The following is a 17,771-nucleotide window of genomic DNA, read 5'->3' as shown; positions in this document are numbered from 1 at the left end:
CACACTGAATAATGTAAGATTCCATGCTGACCATTTGTTGTAAAAGTTATTTTTTTTCTGTTTATAGTTTACTTTTCAACTATTTCTCTGTTTGCTGCACCATCATATGTTCAGATGTAGAATCCATTTGTTCAACAAATAATTGAGGGTCCACAGAGTACAGCCACTATTGCGTGGGCTTACAACAAACAACCCAAAGGCACACATCTCTACCATCCTCCAGATAATGTAAATCAGGAGAGGATGGTAAGAATATACAGGAGTCTCATTCTTTTTAGACACAACATTGAAAAAATGTATTTATCTTCTTCAGCTCTTTCCAAATGAAACTATGAGGCAATGGGAGCCTATCATATCAGTTTCCATCATTCTAAGTGTTTTAGAAAGTGATTGATTTTTAAAATTTGTTCTAAGACATCAGCTAACTGTATTACTTTATGTAGTTTCCAGACCACTTTATATAAAATTCTGGGAAATCTGTCAAGAAGATTATTTGAAACATTACTACAAGTTTAGCATCAAGGGAGTTCCCACCGTGGCACAGTGGAAATGAATCTGACTAGGAACCATGAGGTTGCAGGTTCTGTCCCTGGCCTTTCTCAGTGGGTTAAGGATCCTGTGTTGCCTGGAGCTGTAGTGTAGGCCGGCAGCTGTAGCTCCAATTAGATCCCTAGCCTGGGAACCTCCATATGCCACGTGTGCAGCCCTAAAAAAAACCCAAAAAACAAGTTTAGCATTAAAATTGACTTTAGGTTTTCCTAGTCTAACCCTCTCATTTTACTAATAAAAAAGAAAGAAAGAAAGAAATCTAAAGAATTCCCATAGTGGTGCAATGAATCTGACTAGTATCCATGAGGATGCGGGTTTGATCCCTGGCCTCGCTCAGTGGGTTAAATATCTGGCAATGCTGTGGGCTGTGGTGTAGGTCGCAGATGCAGCTTGGATCTGGTGTTGCTGTGTCTGTGGTCAGCAGGGGAAGCTCTGATTCAACTGCTAGCCTTGGAACTTCCATATGCTGCGGGTGCAGTCCTAAAAAGCCAAAAAAAAAAAAAAAAAAAAGAATTTAGAGGTCTCAAATTTCACGTGACTTGTCCAAAATCACAGTAAGTGTGCAAAAACTTCATGATGACAATTTTGACTAGCAAACTCTCAGTCCCTTTTCTAAAATGTAAATTTACTTGTATAAACCTTCATTAACAAGTTCACTTGAAAAATCAGCAAAGCCATTCATCACATATTCCAAATAAATGGTACATGGTACATGAACTCATGATATTGTTGAGTTCTTCAGGTCCTTCTTGCTGAGACAAAGACTCACATGGGCTCTAACTACAAAGAGAACCAGAGTTAGAACATTCTATCAACCCAACTACAGCAGTAAACCCAAGCTCTACTGTGAATAGAAGTATGATCTAAAACATTTTGAAAAGATGTGCTCCTCAAGTTATAATTATGAAAACTCAATCATTGTTATTTATTATATATTAGAATTAACTTGAAAATTTCTGAAATAATACATACATTGGCATAATAACAGCAAATATTTTATTAAAGCTTTTATTAAAGGCAATTTATTTTGGGTAGAGAGCTTTAAAACAATAATAGTACCATCACCACACACTGGCTAGTCAAAACATGTCAAAAATAAAGTGTTCCACCTTCAAAAATATCTTTTGTTCATACAAGTTCTAAACAATTACTACTGAGTTTAACAACCCAGCTCTTATTGAGCTTGGGGTTAGCATATATTTGTTTCTTATTCCTTAATAAACACTGTACTCTACTTGGAACTAATTTGCAGAATTCTCATTATAGCTCACTCCCCAATACATGTGAGCTCAGCTATACTTGTATATTTTTGAAGTAACAATTTAAGTTTCCAATTTTTTTTCTTTTTTTACTTTCTTCCTTTTAGCAATGACTATGAAATCATCATTTTGAGTCTACTATATAAAAGCAGGAAGATATAGAGTTATGGGACTGAGTGTTTCAAAATTCTCTCAAAGCCAGTTCAATCTATTTTGAACTATAATGAATTTGATAAAACTTTACCAAACATGATAGAGTTTAATGTTGAATTCTTTGATGAAGTTATTATGGTAGAAAATTTTTGGACTTCCTCAACATTTGAAAGTTGATAGGATCCCAAAGAAACAAAGACATAGATAATATTGAAATTTCTGGAGTTTACTATGAAATGAGATTTTTATGAATCCATGCTCAATTTTTTTTTTTTTTTTTTTTTTTTTTTTTTTTTTTTGCTGCACTTGTGGCACGCAGAAGTTTCTGGGTTGGGATAGAACTGAAGTCACTGAAGTGATAATGCCAGATTCTTAACCTACTGAGCCACAAGAGAACTCCTGTGTCCAATTTTCTAACTATGTTAGTTCATTCAAAAGAAGCTTTTCAAAATTAAAATTAATAAAATTATGAAGATAAATTGACAAATATAGCTATACTTTTTTTTTTTTCTTTTTGCACCTGCACCTGCAGCAAAGTTCCTAGGCTATGGGTTGAATCAGAGCCAGCTACAGGCCTATGCCACAGTCATAGCAACACTGGCTCCTTACCACATCTGAAACCTATGCCATAGCTTGAGGCAATGCCAGATCATTAACCCACTGAGTGAGGCCATAGATTGAACCTTCATTCTTACAGACACAATGTTAAGTTCTTAAACTGCTGAGCCACAACAGGAACTCCTAGCCATACCATTTATTAAACATGGTACTTCAAATTCAGTTTTGACTTAGTCACTGAAAAATTTGCAGAAGGCTCAAAACATTATTGCCATCATTACTTATTACTGTGATAGGCCAATGAGTAGCCATGCTTACCTCTTTCTTAAAATGTATGTATTGTTGTAATGAAAACATGTTAATCTGTTATTTTTTTTCCTTTGGTACATTATCAGTTTCCTGTTTCTACTGCAACAAACTACCACAGATTTAGTGGGTTCAAACAACACAAATTTATTATCTCATAGTTATGTAGATCAGAAGTCCTAAAAGTGAGGTTTCTGCAGGGCTGCTTTCCTTCTGCGACCTCCAGGAAAGTATCTGTTTCCTTGCCTTTCAAACTAACTTCTAAAGGTCCTCCTCACTGCTATGCTTGTGGCCTTTTCTTTCATCTTCAGTTCATCAGGGTGTATTTTCAAATCTCTCTGTCTCTCTCTTCCTCTCTTCCCCTGCCATGGTCAGAATGTTTGTGTCCCCCATCTCCCCCAATTCATATATGGAAACATAATCCCCAATATGATGGTATTTGGAGGTGGGGCTCCCCAGGAGGTGACTGGGTCATGAGGGTGGAGGTCTCAGGAGTGCAACTAGTGATTTTATTGAAGGGATTCCAGAGAGATCCCTTGATCCTTCCTGGTTTATTAACCAGAATGCAGTTCCTCACCAGACAACAAATAAATCTGTTGGTATATTGATCTTGGACTTCCAGCTTCTAAAACTGTGAGAAATCAATCTCTGTTGTTTCTAAATAAATCTCTGGCATTTGTCATAGCAACTCAGATGAACTAGCACATTCCTTCTCTCACTACTTCTATTGTATATCCCTTTAACTGTGACTCTAACCCTTGTATCTCCCTCTTATGAGGACCCTTTTGATTACATTGGACCCACCTGGTTAATCCAATATAATCTCCCCATTTTAAGATCCTTAACTTAGTCACAACTGCAAAGTCCCTTTTGCCACATAAGGTACAATATCCACATGTTCTGCAGATTAGGCTATGGACTTTTGGGGGGGAACCATTTTTATGCCCATGACACATACATATATGCTGTAATATTATGTATTTATACATTAATTAATTTATCAAATGTAAATATATATTCACATATATATGCATAAATATGAAGCTCAATAAATGAAAAATGTTATTATCCTTTTTGACAATTATTATTCTTCCATTCTGTGATTATTATTGAAAAGAATTTTGTCATATAGAAGAGAGGGAATATGAGGAGTTCCTGTCATCACTCAGTGGTTAACGAATCCGACTAGGAACGATGAGGTTGCGGGTTTGATCCCTGGCCTTGCTCAGTGGGTTAAGGATCTGGTGTTACCCTGAGCTGTGGTGTAGGTCGCAGACACGGCTTGATTCCTGCATTGCTGTGGCTGTGGCTGTGGCTGGCAGGTAAGCTCCAATTAGACCCCTAGCCTGAGCACCTCCATATCCTGCAGGTGCTGCCCTAGAAAAGACAAAAAGACCAAAAAAAAAAAGAAGAGAGGGAATATTAAAAACAATCAATCCTAGTATAAAATAATAGCCTAGGTATGTTACCAGTAAATAGTCTTAAATAAAACATATACCTCTCTTAAATAAAATAAATATTCATGGTAACCATTTGTAGCTCATTCTTTTTAGTTAGCCAAGTCAAATGCTCTGTTTATTTTATTCATAAAATGTTTTTAAATGTAATATTGAGAAAGTCCTTTAGGGGAGTATTGTGCACTTTTCCAACACTTCTACAGTAAAAATGCTTATTTTGGTAAAAATCAATTTTTCTTTTGTTACTTATTTCTTTAGAGGCAGATGTATAAATATTTTACGGGTTTTACGCAGTAACAGAACATAGCAAGATGAATTTGTTTGAAGCAAAATTCCTAATGGCAAATGGAGGTACTGTTTTTTCTCCTTTCTCATAGCAACTAAGATTAATGAACAAAGAGCAAGTGGCTGACATAAAACCTACCCATGGGGGTGCCGACGCCATAACCTTTGGAGTCTATGAGGCCGCCAATCTGTGTCAGGTTACAGTTCCGCTGGGTGACAAACTCGATGGTTGTTGACTCCATTAGGAAAGCATAATCCGAGGTGAGGACCCTCTGGATTCCTTCTTCATTACTTTTGACGAGCACAGACTGCCTCCTGCTACTCATAAAGGCCCACATTTTATCATATGTGGAGATTTTTGATTTCTGGGGAAAAACAGAATACGTAAGAAAGATATTTCTCAGTTTTCATGTGATCCAGTATGGAGATGGAACAGACTATATTTAGTTTGCTAAACTAATTGTAATAAGTATAATTGCACCAATAATTGTAATTGTAATAATTATATTATTAATAACGGTGATATCAAACCAAACAAAAAAAAATCGAAATCTGTATAAAAAAGTTTCTCAGAGCAATTTCAGGTAGAGAGCAGATTTATTTAACAGAGATATAAAAAAGTCCTGATGTTCAAAAGTTCACAACTAGTAATTCACAGAAGACAATAAAAAAGAGAAGATAAACAAGGTTAATAAGCAGGGTTTTTTATGTTTGTATTTCACATGAGTATCTCATGTGTACAATTAAATTTTTCACTGTTACTATAGCATCAAATTTGGAAGATACAGACACTGGACACCGATTGACACAATAAAAATTTAAGAGGTTCCCCACCCCTCAATTTGGTTGACTGTAGGACAGATGTTATATTACCCCCCAAGCATATACAGATATAGGTTGAATAGATGAGAGGAATTTGTTACCAATAAGGATATTACAAATAAGAATGACTACATTTCTGCTGAGACACAATCTGGACACCACAGAATTTCTCTTAACCTGCCTCAGGACAAAAGGAAATCAATCATTCAGGTCTAATAACTAACTAACAATTTCTGGACCAAGAAAACAGAAGAGACTTTACATCCAACTGGAATTCCTCAGTAGGGCTTCAGTAAGATTTATTGCTAATGGAAAGAAATGGGTTTTGTTCAGAAGGTACTGGTAAAACATAAACATGTAAAACATTAGCATCTGCTGATGGAAAGCTCATCTGTGAAATCTTTACCTTAGTTTAATATGTATACAAATACAAAAAATAATACTGAAACTATAAACACAAGGATAGTTACCATATCAGTTACTCTGTCATAAAAAAGTCAAAACTATTTTCAAATAGATAGATACGCAAACTTTTGCAGTTTAAGCATGGATTTAGTCCTACATCTGTCAGGATAAAAATGTGACATTAATTCTTCCACTAAAAGGCAGGTACATGACAATATTTAGGAACATTCTAGCATTATTTCGATGACAAAATGGGAAGAGAAACCGTAAATCTACTGGGAAAAAACACCTAAAGGTTCAATGAGTGCTTTATAAAAACAAGTATAGCTATAGGGCTAAGAAAGGGTAGAAATGCAAATCCTTGCTCTTCAGTGAACACTAAAACATGGCAAAGGCCGGTAGCTCAAAGTTTTAAAGCAAGCAGCTAGAGCACCTAGAATAAGATTAATAGGATTAAAAATTTGGGCAGCTAGAGTGGCATGTCAGATGTTTTCAAGTAAAATAATTAAACATTGGGAGTAGAAAAGGAAAAGGAAGGATATGATGAAATTCTTACTGGAATGAAGACCAATACTGAGATTCTGCAAAGATGCATCTGGCTATTCAAATCAGTAACATAACAAGGATAGCTAGAACAAGCTCACATCCTTTCAAAGGTAAAGAATTTTATTCCTAATATTTTGGATTAAGTGACATCTAAATACAAAATAAAATCAACATTAGTGCTCCCCTGCAGATAGAACAGATTTTTCATTAAAAAAAAAATGGACACAGTTTCTGATTTAGTGAATCTGTGACTTATAATAAACACAATCCCATAAATGCAATACAAAAATTTTATGGAATCAAAATGTCACACTCATTACTTGACAATTTGAAATGTAACATCTTTAATGGAGAGTGATGGTGTAATATCATAATATGGGTATACTCATTGAGGCCAAAATCAAGCAGAGAGATAAGAAAGTGTACAAAAAGTTATTTTTAATTCTATAGCTCATAAATTGCCTAAATCCTCTGCTTGTTTTAGTTATAAGAACATTAGCAATCCATATTTTATTGCTTTAGTTACATGATTGTTAAGTCAAGGTAACATGTTCCATCCACTGAAAAGAGTTAATTTAAATAAAAACTTGGGAACTTGTAATTTTGTCCCCAAAAGAGGGGGAACATAGTATTTACAATGGTACTTATCACTTAAATAATATTACTACATCTTTCTCTTTTTAATATTAAAATTAGAAAATTTTAGTTTAAGCATATGTAACAATTTAAAATGAGAGAATTACGTTTTTAACAGTACATGAGAATATCCATTATTAACATTTTGCTATGGTAGATACAGTAAATACATCAACATTTTTAACACAACTGAAAACTGACAAACTAAGAAATATTTCTAATATATCCTTTATAAATATATAGTTTAATTTTAATGTGAAATGTATTATTATTTTATATTTAAAATATTTAATCTACAATACTAATCTTCAATTGCAAAAATGATTTTACAAAATATATTTTTATATAAAAGTACTGGAACACCTTACTGCACTGATTTTTTAAATTTTTATGAGCACTTCCTAGAAGGTACCATTTATACTTATTTTTGAAACTAAGCATTTCCTATCTTCTAGAGTTATTTAAGTATATCATTGTATACTTCTCATTTTCAGGAATCTATTGTCTATGATTTTTGTGCAGCTTCACTTTCCTGTCTGCAAAAAAATACAAGTTTTTCTATTATTTTTATATTGCATAATAAAATTTGCTAGAAAAGTTACCCAGATTGTTTTGTTTCTCATAGTAAAAATAAAAACGCAAACGAGAGAGTTCCCATTGTGGCTCAGTGGGTCAAGGACCTGATGTTGCCTCTATGAGGATTCAGGTTTGATCCCTGGCCTCACTCAGTTGTTTAAGGATCTGGCATTGCTGTCAGCCGCGGCATAGCTTGGAGGTGTGGTTTGGAACATGTGTCACTGTGGCTGTCCTATAGGCCAAAGCTACAGCTCCAATTCAACCCCTGGCCTGGAAACTTCCATATGCCACTGGTGCAGACATAAGAATTAAAAAAAAAAAAAAAATTCATTTAGAAACGTTGACTATCAGCTGGTCACACATATTCTGTATGGTTTGCACACTTGATTTGCTGTCATTCTTTGACCACAATTTCCAGCTTAGCTCAGTCATCTCTCACTTATGGCTGTAAAACACAACTGTATGTAATAAAAATTTGGACTATAAGATTAAAGGTCATTACCACCTTTGTAGACTCATGTTTGTGTGTTTGTGTGTGTGTGATGCCATTCAACCCTTATCCTAGTTCCACAAAAAGTTGTCTAGAAAACTAATCTTTAGCATCATCTTGCAATTATATTACTTTTATCATTTTCAGTAGTGAAGAGAGTACAGCGCATTGCCAGTTTAAAAACAGAAGGTTTGAACAACATGAATTTTACTGAAACTCAACCTGAAAGTAGCTAAGGTGGCTTATAAAGGTTTTGAAGAAAGTGTATGAATAAACTGTTGAGCTGAATATGAAGCTAAGGATGCTTTTTTCCTCTATAAATCTGGTCACATAATAATTTGATTATCAATCTTTAACTCTTATATAGACAAATTTTGAATAAGTTAAGGATGAGTCAGAAGTAAAGGTCACTAATTCTATACCTCTTATTATTAATGGAAGATTATGTTCTATGCAAGCTAGTTACTCTCTTTCCATTTTAGTTTACAAAATATATTTGCCAAACTTACACAGAGTTTTTGTGAGGATCAAATAAGACACTACACTTAGACACACTACATTTTTATAACTATAATTATTTTTTTAAAAAGAGAGCATACTACTACCAAATGCTTATGTGTTATTTTTCTTTAAAAACACCGAGCACTCTGGCAAAGATGGCAGGTTGAATACCATCTTCGAACACATGTTCTCTCCTGTGGCAAGAAACCACAGGCAAAAAAGAATTGGATAGGATTCAATAGAAACAAAATTTTGGAAACAGGATCCCAGACAGATGAATCGTAACTGAGCTAACCAACACATAGAGTCCCTTTCTTCCCTGCAAAAGTTCTGAGATTGGCCTCTCTACACCTCTCTCAAAGCCAGAATGATCTAAGGTCTAACAAAAGTAGAATTTATTGAAAAAAAGTCTTAAAAAAAAAACTATCTCTGAGCAGCTTAGTGACTGCTTCATCCCACCCAAGAAAAGAACTAGAGGTTTTATTTTCTGGGGAGTAAGCAAGAGTGCACTAGACAAACCAGCTGGGGGGACCGTATTGAAACCAGAAGGGAACAGGTTAGAGTTTACAACCAATGTTAAGACCAGTCACCCATCTGTCTATCTTTATTCTTTAAATTCCTCCAATAAAGATAATAGAAGATTTTTTTAAGCAAAACTGAACTGCTCCAGAGAGATAATAATATTAATAACAGTAATAATAGCAATAACAGCATTTAAGACATATAACTTAAGCCAGACACTATTCAAATTATTTATAAACATTAAATCATTTACATTTTATAAGGTTTCTATTAGGTGGTAGGTATTTTTGTCACCATTCTAAAATCAGAAAACCAAAACACAGAGTGTTAAAAATTCGCTTAAATTCATATGGCTTCTTCCTGGCAAAACCAGAAGGATTCAAACATGAGCAGATTAACTATTAAGTTCATATTCTTAATTATTGAACTATATCAAATTCATCTAAAGAAACATATAGATTTTCAACAAAATTACCCTAAAGTGAAGTCCAGTTTTGATTCCTTAACTAAGCACCCAGAGCTTGCAGTGAGCCTCTAACATAAAATATAAAGACCAAAACAAAATGACATAAATGTTCTCAGAGAGGTTAAAAGATACTACACAAATGCAATGAAAAAAATTTCAAATGGATTCTGTTGAAAGAAAACACATGTAAAGAATAAATACATATCAAAATATGATATCAAAAATGAAAACCTCAAGTGAAATGTTAAAAATTAAAGTTAATAAAATCTCCAAAAATGGAGAATAAAAAGCTAAAAAGAAGGAGGAAAGAACTCTGAAGAAGTATCATGAATTGATATCTGAAGGATGAGCCCATGTTGGTAATATAATGAAAGTTTGAGAAAACAGTTGCTGTCTTGGACGTGGACTTGATGGGAAGGGGTACGGAGGAAGTACTCTACCTGGAACATAGAGAGACAAGGAAAATGTTGCCAGAAGATGATAGAGAACTAAATCGAGGATGTCCAAGATGGCCTTACAATTTTCCTCAGTTTTCTAATCTTTAGATGGCTTCTTCCTTCCTCTAGACCCCTGACCTCATTTTTTCCCCTACCTTTCCAGAATTCAGATGGTCTAACCACTGAGGTCCTTCTTTCCTTTTCTTAGATGATTTACCTTAGAGAATGTGTAGTTGCACATTCTTTCTTTGCACCTTTGAGATATCTTTTTAAAAGGCTCTCGTCGGCTTTTCAAGCCAGGGCTATTTTTCTCAAGGACCCAGGAGTCATCACTGAAATATGATTATCAAAGAAGACAGTGCCTCTACCACCCAGTAGTCTCGGTGGGAGGGTAAGAACCTAACTTGTGTAGGCATCTTGCTCCAAGCTGAACAACTACCTCCTATCATGAAGACATTAGGAATTAATTTTTCTTTTGAGTAAGGCCAATTAGCAAGCACCGATGGCTGTGATGCAACCCACCACAATACTTAATCACTCTCCCACCTTTAAAAACTCATTCCATCCCTTAAAATTTCTCCCATTTCAGTGGTGTTAAGTTTAGAATAAGTTCTGGTTTCTCTTCCTTATTGAAATAGCCTTGAATAAAGTCTTCCTTGCAAATTTAACTTTGTCCAGTGTGGTAAGACCAAACTATTCTTTTATTTAAAATATGAATACTGAATTACTATTCTGCACTAGACACAATTGCAGGTACTGACAAGGTACCAGCTATTGCATATAATTAATATGCAAAGACATCATGTCTTCTTTATAGAAACAATGAGAAGCCAGAGCAGGTATGAAGTAGATTGGGAATGCAATCATATTTTCATGGTGAAGAGATCACTAAAGCTTCTATGTGAGGAACAGGTCAGTGATGGCAACGGTTGATGTAGGAAGATCATTTAAGAGCATGTAGCAGCAGTTGAGGTAAGACACACTACTTGTACTAGGGAAGTTGTTGTTGGAAATGAAGGAAAATATAAGAATTAAAGGTGTGTGTGTGTGTGTGTGTGTGTGCACGTGCACGCATGATGGATAATGATTGGGCATTAATGGACTATAGGAAGTAAAGAGGTTTATATTGAATGATTCCTTGGTTTCTGGCTTAAACAATAGAGTCTCTGAAAGGAAAAAACAAAAACAAACAAACAAAAAAAAACGGAAAGATCACATGTTTGGGAGAAAGGCTCATAGTTAGTAAGCTGACCTAAGGAACATCTAAATGGATGTGTTACATGAAGTCTGCAATTCAGTGGAAAGGTAGGCTAGAAAAATAGATTTTGGAGTCCTCTTGGATATAAAAGATAAAGTAGTAAATGGATGAGAAGAAGAGGGTCCCAGGATCAAGCTTTGTGTAATGTATTTCAACAACTGGCAGAGAAGTTTGGGACTGAAAATGAAACATAAAGAGAGTGAACAGAGATTATTTTTAAAAATCTGGACATTGTAGCACCATAGAAATCAGGTGAGAGAATATTTAATGAGGAAGGGGTCACCTGTAGTGTTTTGCCAAAATATGCATATAATGAAAACTGAATAATTTCCTCTGGATTTGGCAAAAGAGAATTCCTTATTTATTTTAGCAGGAATTAATTTAGTGAAGTGAAACATTTAGAAGTCACACAGAAGTGGATTAAGGAGGGATTTGGGAAAAGTAAAATGGAGTAGTAATTGAAAAAAATATCAAAACGTAGGACTCTAAAGAACAGGAGATCTATGGCAGTAGACAGAAGAATATTTTGGTTTAAAAGATTTTCAAAGATTGAAGAGCTTTAAGAATGTTTAAATACCAGTGGAGGAAGTTTTAGGAGAAAAGAGAGGTTTAGAATGCCAGAAAAAGAAAGAACAAATATTAATCCAACATTTGTAGTAAGGTGATCCTTGAACAGAATAAAAGAGGATTAAAACACTGAAACTGGCTTGACCTCTGATTTCAAAATATTTATATTAAATTCATGCAGAATTATACCGATACTCTAAGATCTACTGTGTAAGGAGAAAGCCTCAGGAAGCCTCAGGAAGATTTATTTCTTATAAAATAGAAAAGCATTAAACATTTTCAACGTAATCTCTAAGGTTAAAAATCAATTGTTGGAAGCTGTACAAGTTAAAAATTAGGAGTAAAACTCATTTATGGTCAATAAGCAGGTAATTAAAAATAAATTTAAAAATCAAATATTTGTATATTGGGTGTGAAAGTTTATATAAACCTATTTAGAAGAAAGGACTTAACAAGCTGTAATGGTAACTAAAGATCAGAGGTGGAAGATGGGAAATTTGGTAAGAATGACCTATATACTATGTTTTGCTCAGTTTCCTGTGACTAAAGTTAGTTTCACTCAATAAAGCAGCCACCGATCATTGCCAAAGGACATGCTAAAATCATGGATGGAGACTACAGTCTTTGAAGGTCCTCTAGCCACAATGTGAACCTAGACACCAGGAAAAGGACCCAGGAATTGAGACACAGCTTGTGCATCACTGCTGCCAAATTCATTAAGAAAGACATTCCAGAAGGATGTATTATTTAGAGAAATACAAAAAAAAAAAGTTGAAAGTCAGCTAATAAACTAAGCATGAAGTAATAATAATTCTCTGTAAGGCAAGAATTGAGATAGTGGCAAATTAGGGCATAGAAGAGAAGCCTGTTAAGAGAGGGTGTAGCCAAGTTGTAAAAAATATTGAATTAGTGGGGAAAAAAACAAAATATAAAGAATATCCTGTTTTACTCCTTTACTTCACAGATGTGAAAACTAAAGTTTCCTGATAAGAAAAAAATATTACCAGTGAAGGCAGATTTGTAGGCAGAAAAAATGTTGATAGGATTTACGACATCATGATCCACAGTGAGCAGTGACTTAAGGTGGGATATTAGTTCTCAAACCAGGGATTGAACCAGGACCACAAGGGTGAAGGCGCTGAGTCCTAACCACCAGAACACCAGGGATCTCCCAGTGACATCATGATTTTATAAAGAATTTTAATTACATAGCAAAATAACTGGCAAAAATGAGAAATGTTCTTAGTATTATCATTGGAGTTATGTTGGACATAGGAATATAGGTAGATAAAGTCAAACAAATAAATTATGTCTCAGAGTTACTGCCTGAAATAAATACGAAAATCAAAGCATTATAAAGGACAAGCATATTTAAAATGTTCTAAATAAAATTGCCTTATTTTCTCAAGTGACCTACCCTGCCACTCTGAATACCGGAATCAGTTTCTTTCTTTGGTATGTGTGAATCTGTGCCCCACATTAAAGACACTTTTCCTTCTGTGTTACACTGGATGGATTGAGGATGTCAATGTTTAGCAGTGTTTATTTTATCAAAATGCTGAGGCTTGTAAATTGAATTCTTTTTTGCTACATCAGCACAAAACCAACAAAAGTAGTTCATGAGGCACTGTCTTTTTATAATAGCCATTTCCATAGGCTATGAAATGTCAACAAAAGGATAAAAGAAAAAATTCTTGTCAAGAAGAAACTTACAAAGAATAAGAAATACAACACTTTTTCAAAATTTACAGATGCCAAAACATTTTGTGCTTTAAAAAGAACATTTGGTATACTTAAAATATTTTAAACGTACAGCTAATGATTCCAAATTTAAGAATACATAGATTGAGTTTCTGACCAAACTCTTAAGTTTGCAACCTATAATTATGTATTAGCAGATCTCAAATAACTAATGGGTTTTAGGCAACATTTTTCCTCAGCATTTTAGAAAGAAATTTTTAGACACTTAAGGTATCAGTGTAAGCATAGTGCTTGAAATTTTGTTTCTATCGTCTTCTAAAATATTATGAAAGCCAATAAAGTAATGGTTACTCTTGTACCACTGGCATAGGTCTTTTACTGTATGCAACATATTTTAGAAATTCTTAAAAAGCTATCTTAAAAAAAAACTTTGATTTAAATCCTTTAGTACAAATGAATTCTTCTTCTCCACTCATTTGCTTACTGTCAAATACAAATTAAAATTTAGAAACCACCTTGTGCTCATTGGACATATTTTTATAAACCTGTCAGATATCCCAAAAATGATAATAAAGTATTTGTGAAACCTCCAAAAACAGGCATATAAAATTAACTTTTAAAATATGTTCTAGAGGAAAGTTTATTTTCTTGAATAAGGGGGAAAACCTTTAATATTAATCTTATTTGAACTGGCAAATTCACAAAGCATCAACAATATCAAAGAAAATCCAGTACTATTTTGTAATATGCTTTATTAAACACAATATTAGAAGTGTTGTCTACAACTCAGATTCTTTGAAAAAAAGTTAATCCAGTAGTATTACAACACAAACACCTTGAAGTAACTTAAAAAAGATTTATATTAAGAACTCATTTGTTTTGATTTAAAAAACAAATATTCATGAAGAAATGTTTTGTCTCCTAAACCATAACATCTGGCAGAATGAGTTCAACTTTGCTACATGGATGAATATGGTGAAATCATTAAAAGAAGAGGCATTAGTTTCTGATCATTTTTTCATAATTAGCAAAGTAAATTTGTTGACATTTGGCACTTAAATTTTTCCTTTTCAAGAATTCCACATGACTAATTTTGTTTCTAATGTGAACTTAAATATTTGGTTATAAGTACTATAATAACATTTATTATTTTGTTATGAAAATGTTACGTGTAATCATTCCCAATATGTGGTTTGAGAAAGCCCATACCAAGGTCTCCCTTGGTAAAGGAGAATTTGGCTGAGATTTGCATTTTAATTTTTTATTACAGTAAATAAATTACCAACAATACTGGAACATATGTGCTAGGTAAGAACAGCTGAGCCCTATCTGGATTCATCTGACCTTGGTCAGTAGGAAATTACAGTTAATTCAGGAAAACAGGACTGAAGCCATATGTGGTTCATATCAAAGGTGGATCTGAGGCTAGTGCAGTGATCTGAAAGCATTTGGTTGTTAGCAAACCTGTCAGTCCTTGGAATAATTCTGGCAGTTTTATCTCAAAGCATCTGCAATCTCTTAAAGCAGGATATTTGAAGGGAAAGACAATGAAACAGAAAGAATCACTCTTCTTGGTGTAACTGAGAGTTAACAGAGGAATAAGAGAGAGATTTATGGCTTAGCATGATATGATGGGCAGCAAGTTTAAAGCGATTTGAGGCAGTTAAAAGCAGTTATCTGTTTGAAGCAGTTGAACCAGTATTTGATGGTTCATTCTGCAGTTTTCAGAATCCCTGCTAATGAGTTTTTCCAGTCACTGCATTTTATTCTTTAAAAAAGATATCTTGAACTTCCTTGGTCAAATGTTGTCTTAGAAATACTAGTAATCAGCAATATATTTTACTATCATTTGGCCAAATTTAAATAAAATTAGGGAACTTGACTTCCCAGAATCAGTAGAGGACCTTGAACCATAATTTCTTGGCCATATCTAATAAAACACTTCCCTAACAATTTCACAGAAATGTTATGAGGAGTAAGTGAGAAAATTCATATAAAGTCATTTTGACATGCTGTTAAGCCTGAAGATGTCAGAATTTTATTCTTACTACAAATTCAATGTAATCCATCAATGGAGGAACATAGCAACTCTTTACTATGACAGTAGCATATACCTACTACATTCTTTTATCTATGTCTTTACCTTTAGAATAATTTATAGGAACATGGAAACATTCACTTGCTTACCCATTCACTCACTTGTTCTTTCATTTCAATATTTATTGAGCACCAGCTTGGTGTAAAGGACCATTCCAGGCACTGTGCAGGTAGAGATTAGCCAAAAACAAAGCATGGCCCCTGTCCTAACACAGCCTAATATCTCATAAATGCAGGAGAAATAAACTAAGAATTATGAAATGATAAATGCCATGACAGATGCTGTATAACCTAAATTGATGAGGGGATGTATGACAGAAATTCAGAGGAAATAATTTCCTTTCCTTTAGTATTCAAATCAATTATGGTTCTGCTGGTCTCTCATTTCTCTCTTACTGAAACTGAATTATAAATAGGTGTGGGGGAAAAAAAAGAACTCAACATTTGAAACTCGGAGTATCTTTTATTTTCTGGTTTGGATTTCATGACATCCTTTTGTCTTTTTCAGGACTCTTAACATACTCATCTCTCTCTTATTACTCCTCTTTGACAACATGTTGGCATTCTTAAATCTTCTAGATTCTTTTTTTTTTTTTTTTTTTTTTTTTTGCTGTTTTAGGGCCACACCATGTGGCATATGGAAGTTCCCAGGCCAGGGGTTGAATCAGAGCTACAACTGGAGCCTAGACCACAGCCACAGCAACACAGGATCTGCATCTGTGACATACACCACAGCTCATGGCAATGCTGGATATTTACCCACTGAATGAGGCTGGGGATCTAACCTGTATCCTCATGGATACTACCTGGGTTCCTTACTGCTGAGGCACAATGGGATCTCCAAATCTTTTAGATCTTAACTTCCCTCTGTCTAATTGACATTTGTTCCCCCTCTAGTTACTTTCTCTTTCTTTCCCCTTTCCACAGAATTCATCAAGGAATTGTTTTCATTATGCCATCTCTCTATTTCCTAACCTGTCCTCTATCCACTCCAAATCTGTCACTACCCTTGACCTTAACAATGCCCTTAACCATTCCTGCATTCCTGACAACTCTCCTAACCACTCTCTTCTTATACACTGCTGCCCCTTCCAGTCACTTCTTTATACTGAACTGGAATGTTCTTTCTAAATCTCAAACTTGGTCATGTCAATCTACACTTTATTCACTCTCTTATAAAGCCCTCAGTTACTCCTAAGACAAAAAGATAATAATAACATAGGCTACAAAGTTCTAACAGGCAAAATTAGTTGACTACCCATTTTCTCATTACTTTCTAACCACTTTCTAACAAAAAATACAATTCCTATCTTCCTGTTCATAACAAGAGAGTCATGTAGCCCAATTATGCCCACTTATATAATAAGAAATGTTAATAGTGTTTCTGATGAACTCTTTTTAATAGGGCATATTGAGTTGGCATGCTTCCCAAAGCTTCCTAGACTAATTCTATGCTCTCATAGTACGCTATAGTCAATATTTGCAGTTTTTAAGTATATATTCTCTTTAATAATTATTTGGTTATTTTCCATATTCTCTATAACTCTTGTTGAGTCATGGTGCCTAGTCAATCTCTATATCTAGGACAAGTTCTGAAAGAAAGGAACCCAATAAATATTTGAAAGAATGAAGAGAGTATACTAATGAAGTGATAAAGCAACTAATTATGAAAGCCCAGACTAGTAGAAAAAAATGTAGTATCACTGAAGAAGCATCTTAAGGAAATAATAATATAATAAGAATATATTTTTATTAATTCTAAAGGTACCAACTATACATAAAGTTATAGAATAGCTGAAGGAAATGCTCAGATTGATCATGAAAATTTATTAAATCTAATTCTCATGCAGGTAAGTTTAAGTAATAGGCTAATTATCACTAACATTAGAGTCCATTTTAATGGAAGACTCAGATTGATATTGCTACATGTATTCTTATCTGCTTTTCCTAAAACTACTCTTAACTTAGAACTTACTATGTGCAAATGCTATGCTAAGCATTTTGAGAACACAATGTTATTTAAATCTTCATATCTCCATGAGATAGGTTTTGTGATACCCATCACAAAAATGAGAAAAGTGAGATTAGAGTAATCAAACATCTAGCCCAAGGTTTAAGGTAGTCTCACAATTTATATGTTAACGCAAGTTGCTATGAGTTATAACAGTAGGCACAATTTT

The 17,771-nt window shown here is 34.1% G+C and overlaps 1 protein-coding gene across 18 annotated transcripts in view; it reads right to left on the bottom strand.

Moving 5' to 3' along the window:
- GRIK2 (glutamate ionotropic receptor kainate type subunit 2) overlaps nucleotides 1-17,771 on the bottom strand; it is a 629,197-nt gene that overhangs the window by 29,733 nt on the left and 581,693 nt on the right. For all 18 annotated transcript variants that reach the window (XR_014806479.1, XR_014806478.1, XR_014806486.1 and 15 more), the window contains one exon: nucleotides 4,707-4,932. Coding sequence is in view for 11 of the 18 variants with exons in the window: in XM_021073366.2 (XP_020929025.1) it covers nucleotides 4,707-4,932 (226 nt within the window). In the remaining 7 variants the exon portion in view is untranslated. The remainder of the gene's footprint in view (nucleotides 1-4,706; nucleotides 4,933-17,771) is intronic.

The sequence above is a fragment of the Sus scrofa genome, chromosome 1, assembly GCF_054392235.1.
Source record: "Sus scrofa isolate SSC_HxYL_T2T_F1_AM1 chromosome 1, Sscrofa_HxYL_maternal_Yorkshire_Landrace_v2.0, whole genome shotgun sequence".
Taxonomy (NCBI): domain Eukaryota; kingdom Metazoa; phylum Chordata; class Mammalia; order Artiodactyla; family Suidae; genus Sus; species Sus scrofa.
This window is presented reverse-complemented; position numbering and strand designations above follow the sequence as displayed.